General features: G+C 45.6%; 1 protein-coding gene across 1 annotated transcript; it reads left to right on the top strand.

Annotated features, from left to right (window-relative positions):
* Positions 1-241: 241 nt before the first annotated feature.
* Positions 242-1,357, top strand: LOC116369294 (scavenger receptor cysteine-rich type 1 protein M130-like). Its single transcript, XM_031819410.1, has 2 exons — positions 242-543; positions 972-1,357. The coding sequence occupies exons 1-2, from the start codon at positions 339-341 to the stop codon at positions 1,280-1,282; spliced, it is 516 nt and encodes a 171-aa protein (XP_031675270.1). The 5' UTR covers positions 242-338; the 3' UTR covers positions 1,283-1,357.
* Positions 1,358-14,784: the final 13,427 nt, after the last annotated feature.

The raw sequence follows: 14,784 nt of genomic DNA, 5'->3' as shown, positions 1-14,784 counted from the left end.
AACTAGGTAGGTAGAGTATAAATCTACAGTGATTATAGCAGTTCAATATTAGTCAACTTTATTATCCCACATGGAGAAATTCATGTGTCCATACAAACCATTCTAAACCCCAATAACAAGTAGTGTTTTATGGTACTAATACTTGTCAACCACAAAGCATCACTGCTGTTAGAATAACAGAATCACTGTCATCATCTGTCCTCACCACTGTGTTTTCCTCTCTGCTGTTTACAGCTGAAGACTCAGTCAGACTGGTGAATGGGACCACTTCCTGTTCTGGGACAGTGGAAGTCTTCTATGAAGGAGAGTGGTTGGGTCTATGTTTTAGGTGGTGGAGAATGATGAGAGATGCTAAGATTGTGTGTAGAGAGCTGGACTGTGGGAATCCTGTAGCTGAATCTAGAGGACCTCTGTTTGTAGATGGAAGAAGAGGAGTCACGATGTGGAGATGTAGGAGAGATGAGTCTTCTATTAGATGGTGTAACATCAAAGGAGGACCTGGTGTCTGTGATGGTGGATATTATCGTCATGTGACCTGTTCAGGTAAGAGACTGGTCATATTGAGAGATTTATTTATACATTATACAATATTACCATGTATCATGTTTTATGTGTTTTTATTTCATTTAAATAGAGGGAGAGATGTCAGATGTATTTAAACATTATATTTGTGTTTGTCATATTGGTTTATGGGAGATGTTCATGGGCAGATCATTGTAGTTCAGATGGTACTGAAGTGAAGCTGCCTAATGGATGTCCAGCTGTTTATTTTCTATAAAGTGAAGTGAACTTATTCCTGTCTCCTACCTGCATTATTCCCAACCCGATCCTGAGTGACTAAGAACCCATTTCTACCTCTTACAGTATCAAACATAGCAAACTACTATCTTTTATCCAACATATTTGTGTTTAGTCCTTGACAGTGTCGTCAACAAAACTGATTGAATGTTCAACCAACTCTTTTTCTCCAGAGTCTGTGCGGCTTGTGGATGGAGCTGGTCTCTGCTCTGGGAGAGTGGAGGTGAAGTCCAATCAGTCCTGGGCCTCAGTGTGTGAAGCTGACTTTGACCGGCAGGATGCAGAGGTAGTCTGTGGGGAGCTTGGCTGTGGGGTTCCTGCAGCTCTACAGGGGGGGCTCTATGGAGAAGGTGGGGGTCAGACCTGGGATAAAGAGTTCCAGTGTAAAGGCAAAGAGTCCCTTCTCTTGGACTGTGACACCTCAGACAGAGAGAACAACACCTGCCTACCTGGTAATGCTGTTGGACTCACCTGCTCAGGTTAGAAACAGTTTGTCATTCAGTCAACATTGTTTCTCACCTGGAGTGAAGAATATGAGAGACAATATAGGTGTGTTTTAGTGAGAAAATAGTAAGATTACTGTCTCTCTCTTTCTTTTCTCAGAGCCTGATGATGTGAGGCTGGTGGGAGGAGGCAGTCGCTGTGCTGGTGTAGTGGAGGGGTACGACCAGGGAGAGTGGAGGACTGTGGAAGCTGATGACTGGAACCAGGAGAATGTAGCTGCAGTAGTGTGTAGACAGCTGGGTTGTGGCTCCACTGTTTCAGCACTACCTGGAAACACCACTGGAGGGATTAGAGTTTACTGTGAAGGGGATGAGTCTTCACTGAGGGAGTGTTTTAGAAGTTATGATTTCCTTCCTGGACTCACAGTGATCTGCTCAGGTAATAACAACATATTATAATTATATTCAATTGATTTCCTTCATTCATACAACTTCCTCTGCACCTCTCATGATGACTGTTTAACTTGTCAGTCTGCTTTACTAAATAGATCACTCAGTCAAGTAGGAATCAAATACAACTTAAATATCCCAGAATGCTTTGTACATCACATCTAAATGAGGAAAGTAGTTGAGGAGCTACGTTTTCTTTTTCTCTCCTCTTGTTCCAGATGTCCTGCTTCAGCCTGATATCAACATATGTTGTCTCAGTGACTGTAGGCCCACTACTCATGTTGCCCTGTGAGGAAGGGTGGCTGGCACTGTTACATGATGATGTTATTGTCATATCTATAGGAAACTAGTTGAAGAGGTTTATCTTGTTCTCTTTTATTGTTACAGATCTCCTGGTCCAGCCTGATATCTACCTGACTGACCCAATGGGAGGGGTCTTCAGGGGCCACCAGGGGCCTGAGATGTTCAGGGGCTACAACTTCACCATCACCTGCTCCACTCAGCCACAGTACCCAGGAGGCTCCTTCCTCCTCACGTTCACCGGCTCCAACAGAACCCAGACCCAGCCAGCTGTCAATCACTCTGCTGCCTTCCTCTTCCCTGCTGCAGATGACTCCCACCAAGGGAACTACAGCTGTGTTTATGACAATTATGTTTTCTCTCATAACTTCTCCTCTGAGAGTGAGCTCCTCTCCCTCACCATAACAGGTAACTGAACATGAACCAGACTTATAACTTTGTCATTGACAGATTTTCCACAGATCTATGTGATGATGATCAGTCCCCTCATCAAAGGTGTTTCTGTTTGCAGCCTCTCCTCTGCCAGCCTTCATCATCAGACACGTTGTAGTGCTGCTGATCCTACTGACAGCCATCACCACCTCCTACCTGTACTACAAGGTAAAGACATTTACTCAGATGTTACAAGTCATTTAAACTAGAGGGTGAGGAGGGGGAGAGGGAGGGAGAGAGAATGGAGATACTAGAGAGTAAATGTCTGACTGTTGGTGCTGTGTCTCCCTAGCCCACCAGGAGGCAGAAGAGAGTGAACAGGGTGAGCAGCATGGATCTTTATGTCAATGCCATGGAGATGGTCTCTCTGAGCTCCAGAGCTGAAGCTGGACCGGGAGAGGAGAGAGCAGCCCAGGGGACGGAGTAGGAGTAGAATGAAGCTGAATTTTAATAATAAGTTCAGAATTAGTTTCTCTTTCTAAAACCTTGGAAGAAATCTAAAAGAAGTGACTGCAACCACCATTATTCATTTAGTTTGGTTTTTACCACCAGAGTAACATGGGATTTAGGTAACATGGGGTTTGGGTAACATGGGGGTTTGGGTAACATGGGGGTTTGGGTAACATGGGGGTTTGGGTAACATGGGGTTTGGGTAACATGGGGTTTTGGGCAACATGGGGTTTGGGTAACATGGGATTTTGGGTAACATGGGGTTTTGGTAACATGGGGTTTGGGTAACATGGGTTTTTGGGTAACATGGGGTTTGGGTAACATGGGATTTTGGGTAACATGGGGTTTTGGGTAACATGGGGTTTTGGTAACATGGGGTTTGGGTAACATGGGGGTTTGGGTAACATGGGGGTTTGGGTAACATGGGGTTTTGGTTACATGAGGTTTTGGTAACATGGGGTTTTTGGGTAACATGGGGTTTGGGTAACATGGGATTTTGGGTAACATGGGGTTTGGATAACATGGGGTTTGGGGGTAACATGGGGGTTTGGGGTAACATGGGGTTTGGGGTAACATGGGGTTTGAGGCAACATGTGGTTTTGGGAAAAATGGGATTTGGGGTAACATGGGGTTTGAGTAACATGGGGTTTGGGGGAACATGTTGTTTGGGTAACATGGGGTTTTGTTAACATGGGATTTCGGTAACATGGGATTTTGGTAACAATCGGTATTTAATTATTTTAAGAGAGTAGCTCAATTACGTCTGTTTCATGTTCCAGTATTGCTTCTTATCTTAGTGTCTCTTAGATTCTTTATCTTATTTAGTGTCTCTTAGATTCTTTATCTTATTTAGTGTCTCTTAGATTCTTTATCTTATTTAGTGTCTCTTAGATTCTTTATCTTATTTAGTGTCTCTTAGATTCTTTATCTTATTTAGTGTCTCTTAGATTCTTTATCTTATTTAGTGTCTCTTAGATTCTTTATCTTATTTAGTGTCTCTTATATTCTTTATCTTATGTAGTGTCTCTTAGATTCTTTATCTTATTTAGTGTCTCTTAGATTCTTTATCTTATTTAGTGTCTCTTAGATTCTTTATCTTACTTAGTGTCTCTTAGATTCTTTATCTTATTTAGTGTCTCTTAGATTCTTTATCTTATTTAGTGTCTCTTAGATTCTTTATCTTATTTAGTCTCTTAGATTCTTTATCTTGAAGTGTTTCCATTATTAGTCCAGGTATTATTATAATCATCTGTTCATTCTTTGTATTTTTAAACATTTTTTAATAAAGGGGTTTGTTGTTGTTTACCTCTCATGATGTTATTGATTATAAATGTTATGATATTGATTATTGATTATGAAGTAGATTATTGTTGTGATGTTGGTCTCTAAACTGCCATGTAATCAACTGAATGCTTTTAATCAAATTACAGGCTGTCAGTCTTGTGTGATTTAATTATTAGACAGACTACAACATACAGTATGAATTAACTGAGATCAGTCTGTGTGATTTAATTATTAGACAGACTACAACATACAGTATGAATTAACTGAGATCAGTCTGTGTGATTCCCCTCTTGGACAGACTACAACATACAGTATGAATTAACTGAGATCAGTCTGTGTGATTCCCTTCTTGGACAGACTACAACATACAGTATGAATTAACTGAGATCAGTCTGTGTGATTCCCCTCTTGGACAGACTACAACATACAGTATGAATTAACTGAGATCAGTCTGTGTGATTCCCCTCTTGGACAGACTACAACATACAGTATGAATTAACTGAGATCAGTCTGTGTGATTCCCCTCTTGGACAGACTACAACATACAGTATGAATTAACTGAGATCAGTCTGTGTGATTCCCCTCTTGGACAGACTACAACATACAGTATGAAGTAACTGGTCATACATTTGGCAGGAGGTTAGGAAGTGCATCTCAGTTTCCACCTCATGTTGTGGGCTGTGTGCACATAGCCTGTCTTCTCTGGAGAGCAAGGTACTGACCTGTATATAGTCCTGCTATTGTTATTTTACTGTTGCTCTTTAATTACTTTTTACTCTTTAATTACTTGTTACAGGCCAACCCAAGTGGTACTGTTCAGTAGGATAATAGTAGACCAACCCAAGCTGTACTGTTCAGTAGGATAATAGTAGACCAACCCAAGTGGTACTGTTCAGTAGGATAATAGTAGACCAACCCAAGCTGTACTGTTCAGTAGGATAATAGTAGACCAACCCAAGCTGTACTGTTCAGTAGGATAATAGTAGACCAACCCAAGTTGTACTGTTCAGTAGGATAATAGTAGACCAACCCAAACTGTACTGTTCAGTAGGATAATAGTAGACCAACCCAAGTTGTACTGTTCAGTAGGATAATAGTAGACCAACCCAAGCTGTACTGTTCCGTAGGATAATAGTAGACCAAGTACAGGCACTTAGCACTATTGTTGGATTAGCAGTGTTTATATAGTACAGGCACCTAGCACTATTGTTGGATTAGCAGTGTTTATATAGTACAGACACCTAGCACTATTGTTGGATTAGCAGTGTTTATATAGTACAGACACCTAACACTATTGTTGTATTAGCAGTGTTTATATAGTACAGACACCTAGCACTATTGTTGGATTAGCAGTGTTTATATAGTACAGACACCCAGCACTATTGTTGGATTAGCAGTGTTTATATAGTACAGACACCTAGCACTATTGTTGGATTAGCAGTGTTTCTGTAGTACAGGAACAACAGTAGTGATACATGGTTAGGTAGGACACAAGATATATATTATATAGGAACAACAGTAGTGATACATGGTTAGGTAGGACACAAGATATCTGTTAGATAGGAACAACAGTAGTGATACATGGTTAGGTAAGACACAAGATATCTGTTAATAGGAACAACAGTAGTGATACATGGTTAGGTAGGACACAAGATATCTGTTAATAGGAACAACAGTAACGTTATTGATACAAACCCTCAATGTGAAGTGATATTAATCCATAAATACAGAGCACAAGTACAACCCTTTTATATAAACCTTTTAAGGTAGTAAGAAAATAAACATTCACTTAATATTTCAATAAGTCCCCTGCTAGTAAATCACCTGCTGGTAATAACTAGCGGGACATTGTAGTGCAGAGACCAACGGTGCTCGTTAGCTCGTCATTAACACGGCTAGCTAAGACAGCAACAACTTGGTTACCTGGCTGAAATAGGTCTTCAATTCATGAACGGCTAAATAAATATCTACAGAGCCACATTCGCTATTGCCTTTAGGATATATGAACCAGTTTTCCAAAACCACTATTGTGTTATACAGTTTGAAACAGTGTTTATGTCCAGAGGAAGAGGACTCCAACCTGCTCTCAGAATATCTGTCAGACTGAGGAGCGGGCAGACCAACTTCCCAAATAGGGGAGAAGCACTCAAAACACACTAGTTGTTCTTTCAAAGGAAATTATACAAAAATGGTAAGTCCGAAGACCTCTCGTATTATCAACATTACTACAATGGCAGCAAATATCTTAATGAATTCAGTAACACATAATGAAAGGAAACGTTATTTATATCACCCCTTTTCCCGAGGTGAATGGTTTCACCCACTACTCTCCCGGAACTGAGGCTTTGACATCAACAGTTTCACTTTGTTCCACCTTTGGTGAGCAAAACAGCTAATAACGTAGCTAAATACTGACATTATCCTCAATCGAGATATCTGTTCATATCTAAATACATGGCTCTGCTTTGGTCTATTCCATTGATATTGTCAAACTGAACATTACATTGAACATGTGAGTCATTTAGCAGACGCTCTTATCCAGAGAGACTTACAGTAGTGACTGGATACATTTCCATACGTTACATTGGCAGGACAATTCCATTAGTAGTTGGGAGGAGAGCAGAAACAGCCTAACACCTCCACTGATACTGTGTAACCTGTCTGCAGTCAAGCAGCCATCCAGACTGAAGTGAAGGCCTTGTTACAGAATGAAAACACCTTCTCTTTCGTCGGCATGGCAACCTGGAAACATGTCAGCGGCGTCACAATGTTGCACAACAGCAGCAGAACATTGGATGGAGGGTCATTGTATCATTACACAGTGTCCCTGTCTATTCTACTGTATTGGTACATGTGGTGTTACAATACATTAGAAGATCTGTAGACGGCAGCATTGAAACAATTTACAACACATCGTCAACTAGCAACCTACTCTGTTTCAGTGCTAACTGTTTAAGGGAGTAAGCCATTCTCCATTCTAGCACCATACGTTCTGTTGTTTACTGATCTCCTCTCCATTCTAGCACCATACGTTCTGTTGTTTATTGATCTCCTCTCCATTCTAGCACCATACGTTCTGTTGTTTACTGATCTCCTCTCCATTCTAGCACCATACGTTCTGTTGTTTACTGATCTCCTCTCCATTCTAGCACCATGCGTTCTGTTGTTTACTGATCTCCTCTCCATTCTAGCACCATACGTTCTGTTGTTTACTGATCTCCTCTCCATTCTAGCACCACACGTTCTGTTGTTTACTGATCTCCTCTCCATTCTAGCACCATGCGTTCTGTTGTTTACTGATCTCCTCTCCATTCTAGCACCATACGTTCTGTTGTTTACTGATCTCCTCTCCATTCTAGCACCACACGTTCTGTTGTTTACTGATCTCCTCTCCATTCTAGCACCATGCGTTCTGTTGTTTACTGATCTCCTCTCCATTCTAGCACCATACGTTCTGTTGTTTACTGATCTCCTCTCCATTCTAGCACCATATGTTCTGTCGTTTACTGATCTCCTCTCCATTCTAGCACCATACGTTCTGTTGTTTACTGATCTCCTCTCCATTCTAGCACCACACGTTCTGTTGTTTACTGATCTCCTCACCATTCTAGCACCATACGTTCTGTTGTTTACTGATCTCCTCTCCATTCTAGCACCATACGTTCTTCAGAAGCTGGACAGCATATGAATAGAATCCATCTTCTCTCACCTTCTCCCCTCAAGACCAACATCACACAAGATGCTTCAGAATAACAACAACAAGAAGCTGGTGAAGTTGCTACCCAACAGTAACAACCATGACAACAACAACAACAAGCTGGTGAAGTTGCTACCCAACAGGAACAACCATGACAACAACAATAAGCTGGTGAAGTTGCTACCCAACAGGAACAACCATGACAACAACAACAACAAGCTGGTGAAGTTGCTACCCAACAGGAACAACCATGACAACAACAACAACAAGCTGGTGAAGTTGCAACCCAACAGGAACAACCATGACAATAACAACAACAAGCTGATGAAGTTGCTACCCAACAGGAACAACCATGACAATAACAACAACAAGCTGATGAAGTTGCTACCCAACAGGAACAACCATGACAACAACAACAAGCTGACAATGCCACCAGCCATACTGCTCGTTCTGTGCATGATTTCCTGCAAGACAGGAATACCAGTGTTTTGCCAAGGCCAGCGAAGAGCCAGGATCTCAGTCCCATTGAGCACGTCTGGGACCTGTTGGATAGGAGGGTGAGGGCTAGGGCCATTCCCCCCAGAAATGTCTGGGAACTTGCAGGTGCCTTGGTGGAAGAGTGGGGTAACATCCCACAGCAATAACTGGTAAATCTGGTGCAGTCCATGAAGAAATGCACTGCAGTACTTAATGCAGCTGGTGGCCACACCTGATACTGCCTGTTACTTTTAATTTTGACCCCCTCCCCCCTTTGTTCAGGGACACATTATTCCATTTCTGTTAGTCACATGTCTGTGGAACTTGTTCAGTTTATGTCTTAGTTGTTGAATCTTGTTATGTTCAAACAAATATTTACGCATGTTAAAGTTTGCTGAAAATTAACGCAGTTGACAGTGAGGACGTTTCTTTATTTGCTGAGTTTAGTTCTTACTGACAGACTGAGTTGGTAGAAGGAGACGGGGGAGGAGGGAGAGAGAGATGAGAGAGAGATAGATAGGACTTATTGACAGACTGAGTTGGTAGAAGGAGACAGGGGAGGAGGGAGAGAGAGAGAGAGATAGGACTTATTGACAGACTGGGTTGGTAGAAGGAGACAGGAGAGGAGAGAGAGATGAGAGAGAGATATAACTTATTGACAGACTGGGTTGGTAGAAGGAGACAGGAGAGGAGGGAGAGATGAGAGAGAGAGATATAACTTATTGACAGACTGGGTTGGTAGAAGGAGACAGGAGAGGAGAGAGGGAGAGATGAGAGAGAGATAGGACTTATTGACAGACTGAGTTGGTAGAAGGAGACAGGAGAGGAGGGAGAGATGAGAGAGAGATAGGACTTATTGACAGACTGAGTTGGTAGAAGGAGACGGGAGGAGAGAGAGATGAGAGAGAGATAGGACTTATTGACAGACTGAGTTGGTAGAAGGAGACAGGAGAGGAGGGAGAGAGATATAACTTATTGACAGACTGAGTTGGTAGAAGGAGACAGGAGAGGAGGGAGAGAGATATAACTTATTGACAGACTGAGTTGGTAGAAGGAGACAGGAGAGGAGGGAGAGAGATATAACTTATTGACAGACTGAGTTGGTAGAAGGAGACAGGAGAGATGAGAGAGAGATATAACTTATTGACAGACTGAGTTGGTAGAAGGAGACAGGGGAGGAGAGAGATGAGAGAGATATGACTTATTGACAGACTGAGTTGGTAGAAGGAGACAGGAGAGGAGGGAGAGAGATATAACTTATTGACAGACTGAGTTGGTAGAAGGAGACAGGGGAGGAGGGAGAGAGAGATGAGAGAGAGATATAACTTATTGACAGACTGGGTTGGTAGAAGGAGACAGGAGAGATGAGAGAGAGATATAACTTATTGACAGACTGAGTTGGTAGAAGGAGACAGGGGAGGAGAGAGAGATGAGAGAGATATGACTTATTGACAGACTGAGTTGGTAGAAGGAGACAGGGGAGGAGAGAGAGATGAGAGAGAGAGATAGGACTTATTGACAGACTGAGTTGGTAGAAGGAGACAGGGGAGGAGAGAGAGAGATAGGACTTATTGACAGACTGAGTTGGTAGAAGGAGACAGGCGAGGAGAGAGAGAGATGACTTATTGACAGACTGAGTTGGTAGAAGGAGACAGGGGAGGAGAGAGAGATGAGAGAGATAGGACTTATTGACAGACTGAGTTGGTAGAAGGCGACAGGGGAGGAGGGAGAGAGAGATGAGAGAGAGAGATAGGACTTATTGACAGACTGGGTTGGTAGAAGGAGACAGGGGAGGAGAGAGAGAGATGAGAGAGATAGGACTTATTGACAGACTGAGTTGGTAGAAGGAGACAGGGGAGGAGGGAGAGAAAGACTGACATTTCAACCAACTGACTATATTTGTATCACTGACTTCACACCAGTGATGTCATCATAACCAGTAACCTGTTCCTCTCTTGTCCCAGCCCAGCCTGACCCTGACATATAGCATCAGGCTGTTGAGTTGACTTGGTAACAGACCTCTAGCTTCTACACCACATCCCCCCTTCTCCTGCTCTAACATGAGACCTCATCAGTACTCATTTTGGGTGCTGGTACTGTTTATATTTAGGTGCTGGAACATTAAGCCAATATTCTATAAGAGGTGAACTCAAGCAGTAGAAAGTTAGAGTTGATATTATAGGACACTATGTGAAATGTTGCTGCTCTGTCAGCAGTTTCCTGTGGACTTTTTCAGTTTGCTGTAGTGTGTTCAACCACTGATCCAAGATAAGTTGCTAAGAAGTTTATCTCACATCAAAGACCCAACGAACGAATGACATAGAAGTCATATAGCCGAGCAGCACGTTCCAGTCTTCAGTCCTCTCTACATGACAGTGACTTGTGTATGTCAGTGGAGCCCCAGTTAGAGACAGGCATGATACCTGCAGTGGTACTGATGACCCTGTTGTGGAGCACAGGTAGGATGCTCTTATACTGCTATACACTTGTGACAGTTACTGAGATATGATTTGATATTGTTAGATACATTATAATTTGCAGGGTTAGTAAAATAACATGCAACTGGAAGCAGACAGTAAACATGTGTCTCAAAGCAGGACAATGATGTGATCACCTGTAAATGTACTTTACTGTAGCCTAACTGTCCATCTGGGGACAGGCACTAATGTCAGTTAAGTTGTGATGGTGTCCTGCATCTGACTGTTGTATATTCAGTGTGTCAATGATTGATTGTATCTGTCTCTATGTAAATGAATGAGAGTATATAGGTTGTATTATATATTATATTGGTGTTATGTTAGAGTAGGAGAAGGGAGGGGTGTAGATGATAGAGGTCTATGAGCTGAGTCAAGATCAACAGGTTCAACACTATATGTCAAGAAGTGAGAGAGAACGAGAGAGAGATGGAATAGAGAGGAGGGGTGGGGAGAGAGATTTGAGGAGGAGGAGAGAGAGAGAGGAGGGTAGGGAGAGAGGACGGTAGGGGAGAGAGAATGGAAGGGGAGGGGGAGATGGGAGGGGAGGGGAGAGAGAATGGGAGGGGAGATGAGAGGGGAGGGCATAGAGCAAGATAGGAGAGAGAGAACATGTTTGAGGAGAGAGGAGAGGAGAGTAGAAGAGAGAGGAGGGTAGGAGAGAGAGAAGGGGTAGGGGAGAGAGGAGGGTAGGGGAGAGAGGAGTGGTAGGGGAGAGTGGAGGGGAGGGGAGAGAGAAGGGGGAGGGGAGAGAGGAGGGGAGGGGAGAGAGAAGGGTAGGGGAGAGAGGAGGGTAGGGGAGAGAGGAGGGGGAGGGGATAAAGGAGGGAAGGGGAGAGAGGAGGGTAGGGGAGAGAGGAGTGGGAGGGGAGAGTGGAGGGGAGGGGGAGGGGAGAGAGAAGGGGGAGGGGAGAGAGGAGGGGAGGGGAGAGAGGAGGGGAGGGGAGAGAGAAGGGTATAGGAGAGAGGAGGGTATGGGAGAGAGAAGGGTAGGGGAGAGAGGAGGGTAGGGGAGAGAGGAGGGTAGGGGAGAGAGAAGGGTAGGGGAGAGAGGAGGGTAGGGGAGAAAAGGAGGGAAGGGGAGAGAGGAGGGTAGGGGAGAGAGGAGGGTAGGGGAGAGAGGAGGGTAGGGGAGAGAGAAGGGTAGGGGAGAGAGGAGGGTAGGGGAGAAAGGAGGGAAGGGGAGAGATGAGGGTAGGGGGAAAAGGAGGGTAGGGGAGAGAGGAGGGTAGGGGAAAAAGGAGGGTAGGGGAGAAAGGAGGGAAGGGGAGAGAGGAGGGTAGGGGAGAGAGGAGGGTAGGGGAGGGTGGAGGGTAGAGGAGAGAGGAGGGTAGGGGAGAAAGGAGGGAAGGGGAGAGAGGAGGGTATAGGAGAGAGGAGGGTAGGGGAGGGTGGAGGGTAGAGGAGAGAGGAGGGTAGGGGAGAAAGGAGGGAAGGGGAGAGAGTAGGGGAGGGGAGAGAGAAGGGTAGGGGAGAGAGGAGGGTAGGGGAGAGAGGAGGGTAGGGGAGAGAGGAGGGTAGGGGAGAAAGGAGGGAAGGGGAGAGAGGAGGGTAGGGGAGAGAGGAGTGGGAGGGGAGAGTGGAGGGGAGGGGAGGGGAGGGAGAGAGAAGGGGGAGTGGAGAGAGGAGGGAGGGGAGAGAAGGGTATAGGAGAGAGGAGGGTATAGGAGAGAGAAGGGTAGGGGAGAGAGGAGGGTAGGGGAGAGAGGAGGGTAGGGGAGAGAGAAGGGTAGGGGAGAGAGGAGGGTAGGGGAGAAAAGGAGGGAAGGGGAGAGAGGAGGGTAGGGGAGAGAGGAGGGTAGGGGAGAGAGAAGGGTAGGGGAGAGAGGAGGGTAGGGGAGAAAAGGAGGGAAGGGGAGAGAGGAGGGTAGGGGAGAGAGGAGGGTAGGGAGAGAGGAGGGTAGGGGAGAGAGAAGGGTAGGGGAGAGAGGAGGGTAGGGGAGAAAGGAGGGAAGGGGAGAGATGAGGGTAGGGGGAAAAGGAGGGTAGGGGAGAGAGGAGGGTAGGGGAAAAAGGAGGGTAGGGGAGAAAGGAGGGAAGGGGAGAGAGGAGGGTAGGGGAGAGAGGAGGGTTAGGGGAGGGTGGAGGGTAGAGGAGAGAGGAGGGTAGGGAGAAAGGAGGGAAGGGGAGAGAGGAGGGTATAGGAGAGAGGAGGGTAGGGGAGGGTGGAGGGTAGAGGAGAGAGGAGGGTAGGGGAGAAAGGAGGGAAGGGGAGAGAGTAGGGGAGGGGAGAGAGAAGGGTAGGGGAGAGAGGAGGGTAGGGAGAGAGGAGGGTAGGGGAGAGAGGAGGGTAGGGGAGAAAGGAGGGAAGGGGAGAGAGGAGGGTAGGGGAGAGAGGAGTGGGGAGGGGAGAGTGGGAGGGGAGGGGAGGGGAGGGAGAGAGAAGGGGGAGTGGAGAGAGGAGGGGAGGGGAGAGAAGGGTATAGGAGAGAGGAGGGTATAGGAGAGAGAAGGGTAGGGGGAGAGAGGAGGGTAGGGGAGAGAGGAGGGTAGGGGAGAGAGGAGGGTAGGGGAGAGAGAAGGGTAGGGGAGAGAGGAGGGTAGGGGAGAAAAGGAGGGAAGGGGAGAGAGGAGGGTAGGGGAGAGAGGAGGGTAGGGGAGAGAGAGAAGGTAGGGGAGGGAGAGAGGAGGGTAGGGGAGAAAGGAGGGAAGGGGAGAGAGGAGGGTAGGGGAAAAAGGAGGGTAGGGGAGAGAGGAGGGTAGGGGAAAAAGGAGGGTAGGGGAGAAATGAGGGAAGGGGAGAGAGGAGGGTAGGGGAGAGAGGAGGGTAGGGGATAAAGGAGGGAAGGGGAGAGAGGAGGGTAGGGGAGAGAGGAGGGTAGGGTGAGAGAAGGGTATAGGAGAGAGGAGGGTAGGGGAGGGTGGAGGGTAGAGGAGAGAGAATGGTGGAGGAGAGAGAGAGGATGGAGATATACGAGGGGACAGAAGACAGGAGGAGAGAAATGAGATGTCAACAGAGATAGGGAGAGCAAGAAGGAGGGGAGATGGAGGGAGATTCAACAGAGATAGGGCTGACAGACTAACATGCAGCCAACTGAATATCTTGTCTTTACTGACTTCTCACCAGTGATGTCATCATAACCAGCAACCTTTTCCACTCTTGGTCCGGCTCAGCTTGACCCCTGACCTCTGAAATTAATGATTTATAAAACTGACAAAAGCAAAAGTATTAAATTAGATTTAATCTCATCTGCAAAGAGAGTTACACATTTGCATGGAAGGGGAATGTACACTACATGACCAAAGGTATGTGGACACCTGCTCATCTAACATCTCATTCCAAAATCATGGGCATTAATATGGAGTTGGTCCCCATTGCTGCTATAACAGCCTCCACTGTTCTGCAAAGACTTTCCACTAGATGATGGAACATTGCTGCTATAACAGCCTCCACTGTTCTGCAAAGACTTTCCACTAGATGTTGGAACATTGCTGCGGGGACTTGATTCCATTCAGCCACAACAGCATTAGTGAGGTTGGGCGATTAGGCCTGGCTCAGTCGACGTTTCAATTCATCCCTAAAGGTATTCAATGGGGTTCAGGTCAGGGCTCTGTGAAGGCCAGTAAAGTTCTTCCACATCGTCTCAACAAACTATTTCTGTATGGACCTCGCTTTGTGCACAGGGGCATTGTCATGCTGAAACAGGAAAGGGCCTTCCCCAAACTGTTGCCACAAAGTCACAAAGTTGGAAGCACAGAATAGTCTAGAATGTCATTGTATGCTGTAGCGATTAGATTTCCCTTCAATGAAACTAAGGAGCCTAACCCGATCCATTAAAAACAACCCCAGACCATTATTCCTCCTCCACCAAACTTTACAGTGGGCACAATGCTTTGGGTCAGGTAGCGTTCTCATGGCATCTGCCAAACCCAGGTTTGTGGTACGGACTGCCAGATGGTGAAACGTGATTCATCACTCCAGAGAAAGTGTTTCCACTCCAGCAGACGCTTGGCATTGCACATGGTGATCTTAGGCTTG

The sequence above is a fragment of the Oncorhynchus kisutch genome, unplaced genomic scaffold, assembly GCF_002021735.2.
Source record: "Oncorhynchus kisutch isolate 150728-3 unplaced genomic scaffold, Okis_V2 scaffold2135, whole genome shotgun sequence".
Classification (NCBI taxonomy): domain Eukaryota; kingdom Metazoa; phylum Chordata; class Actinopteri; order Salmoniformes; family Salmonidae; genus Oncorhynchus; species Oncorhynchus kisutch.
This window is presented reverse-complemented; position numbering and strand designations above follow the sequence as displayed.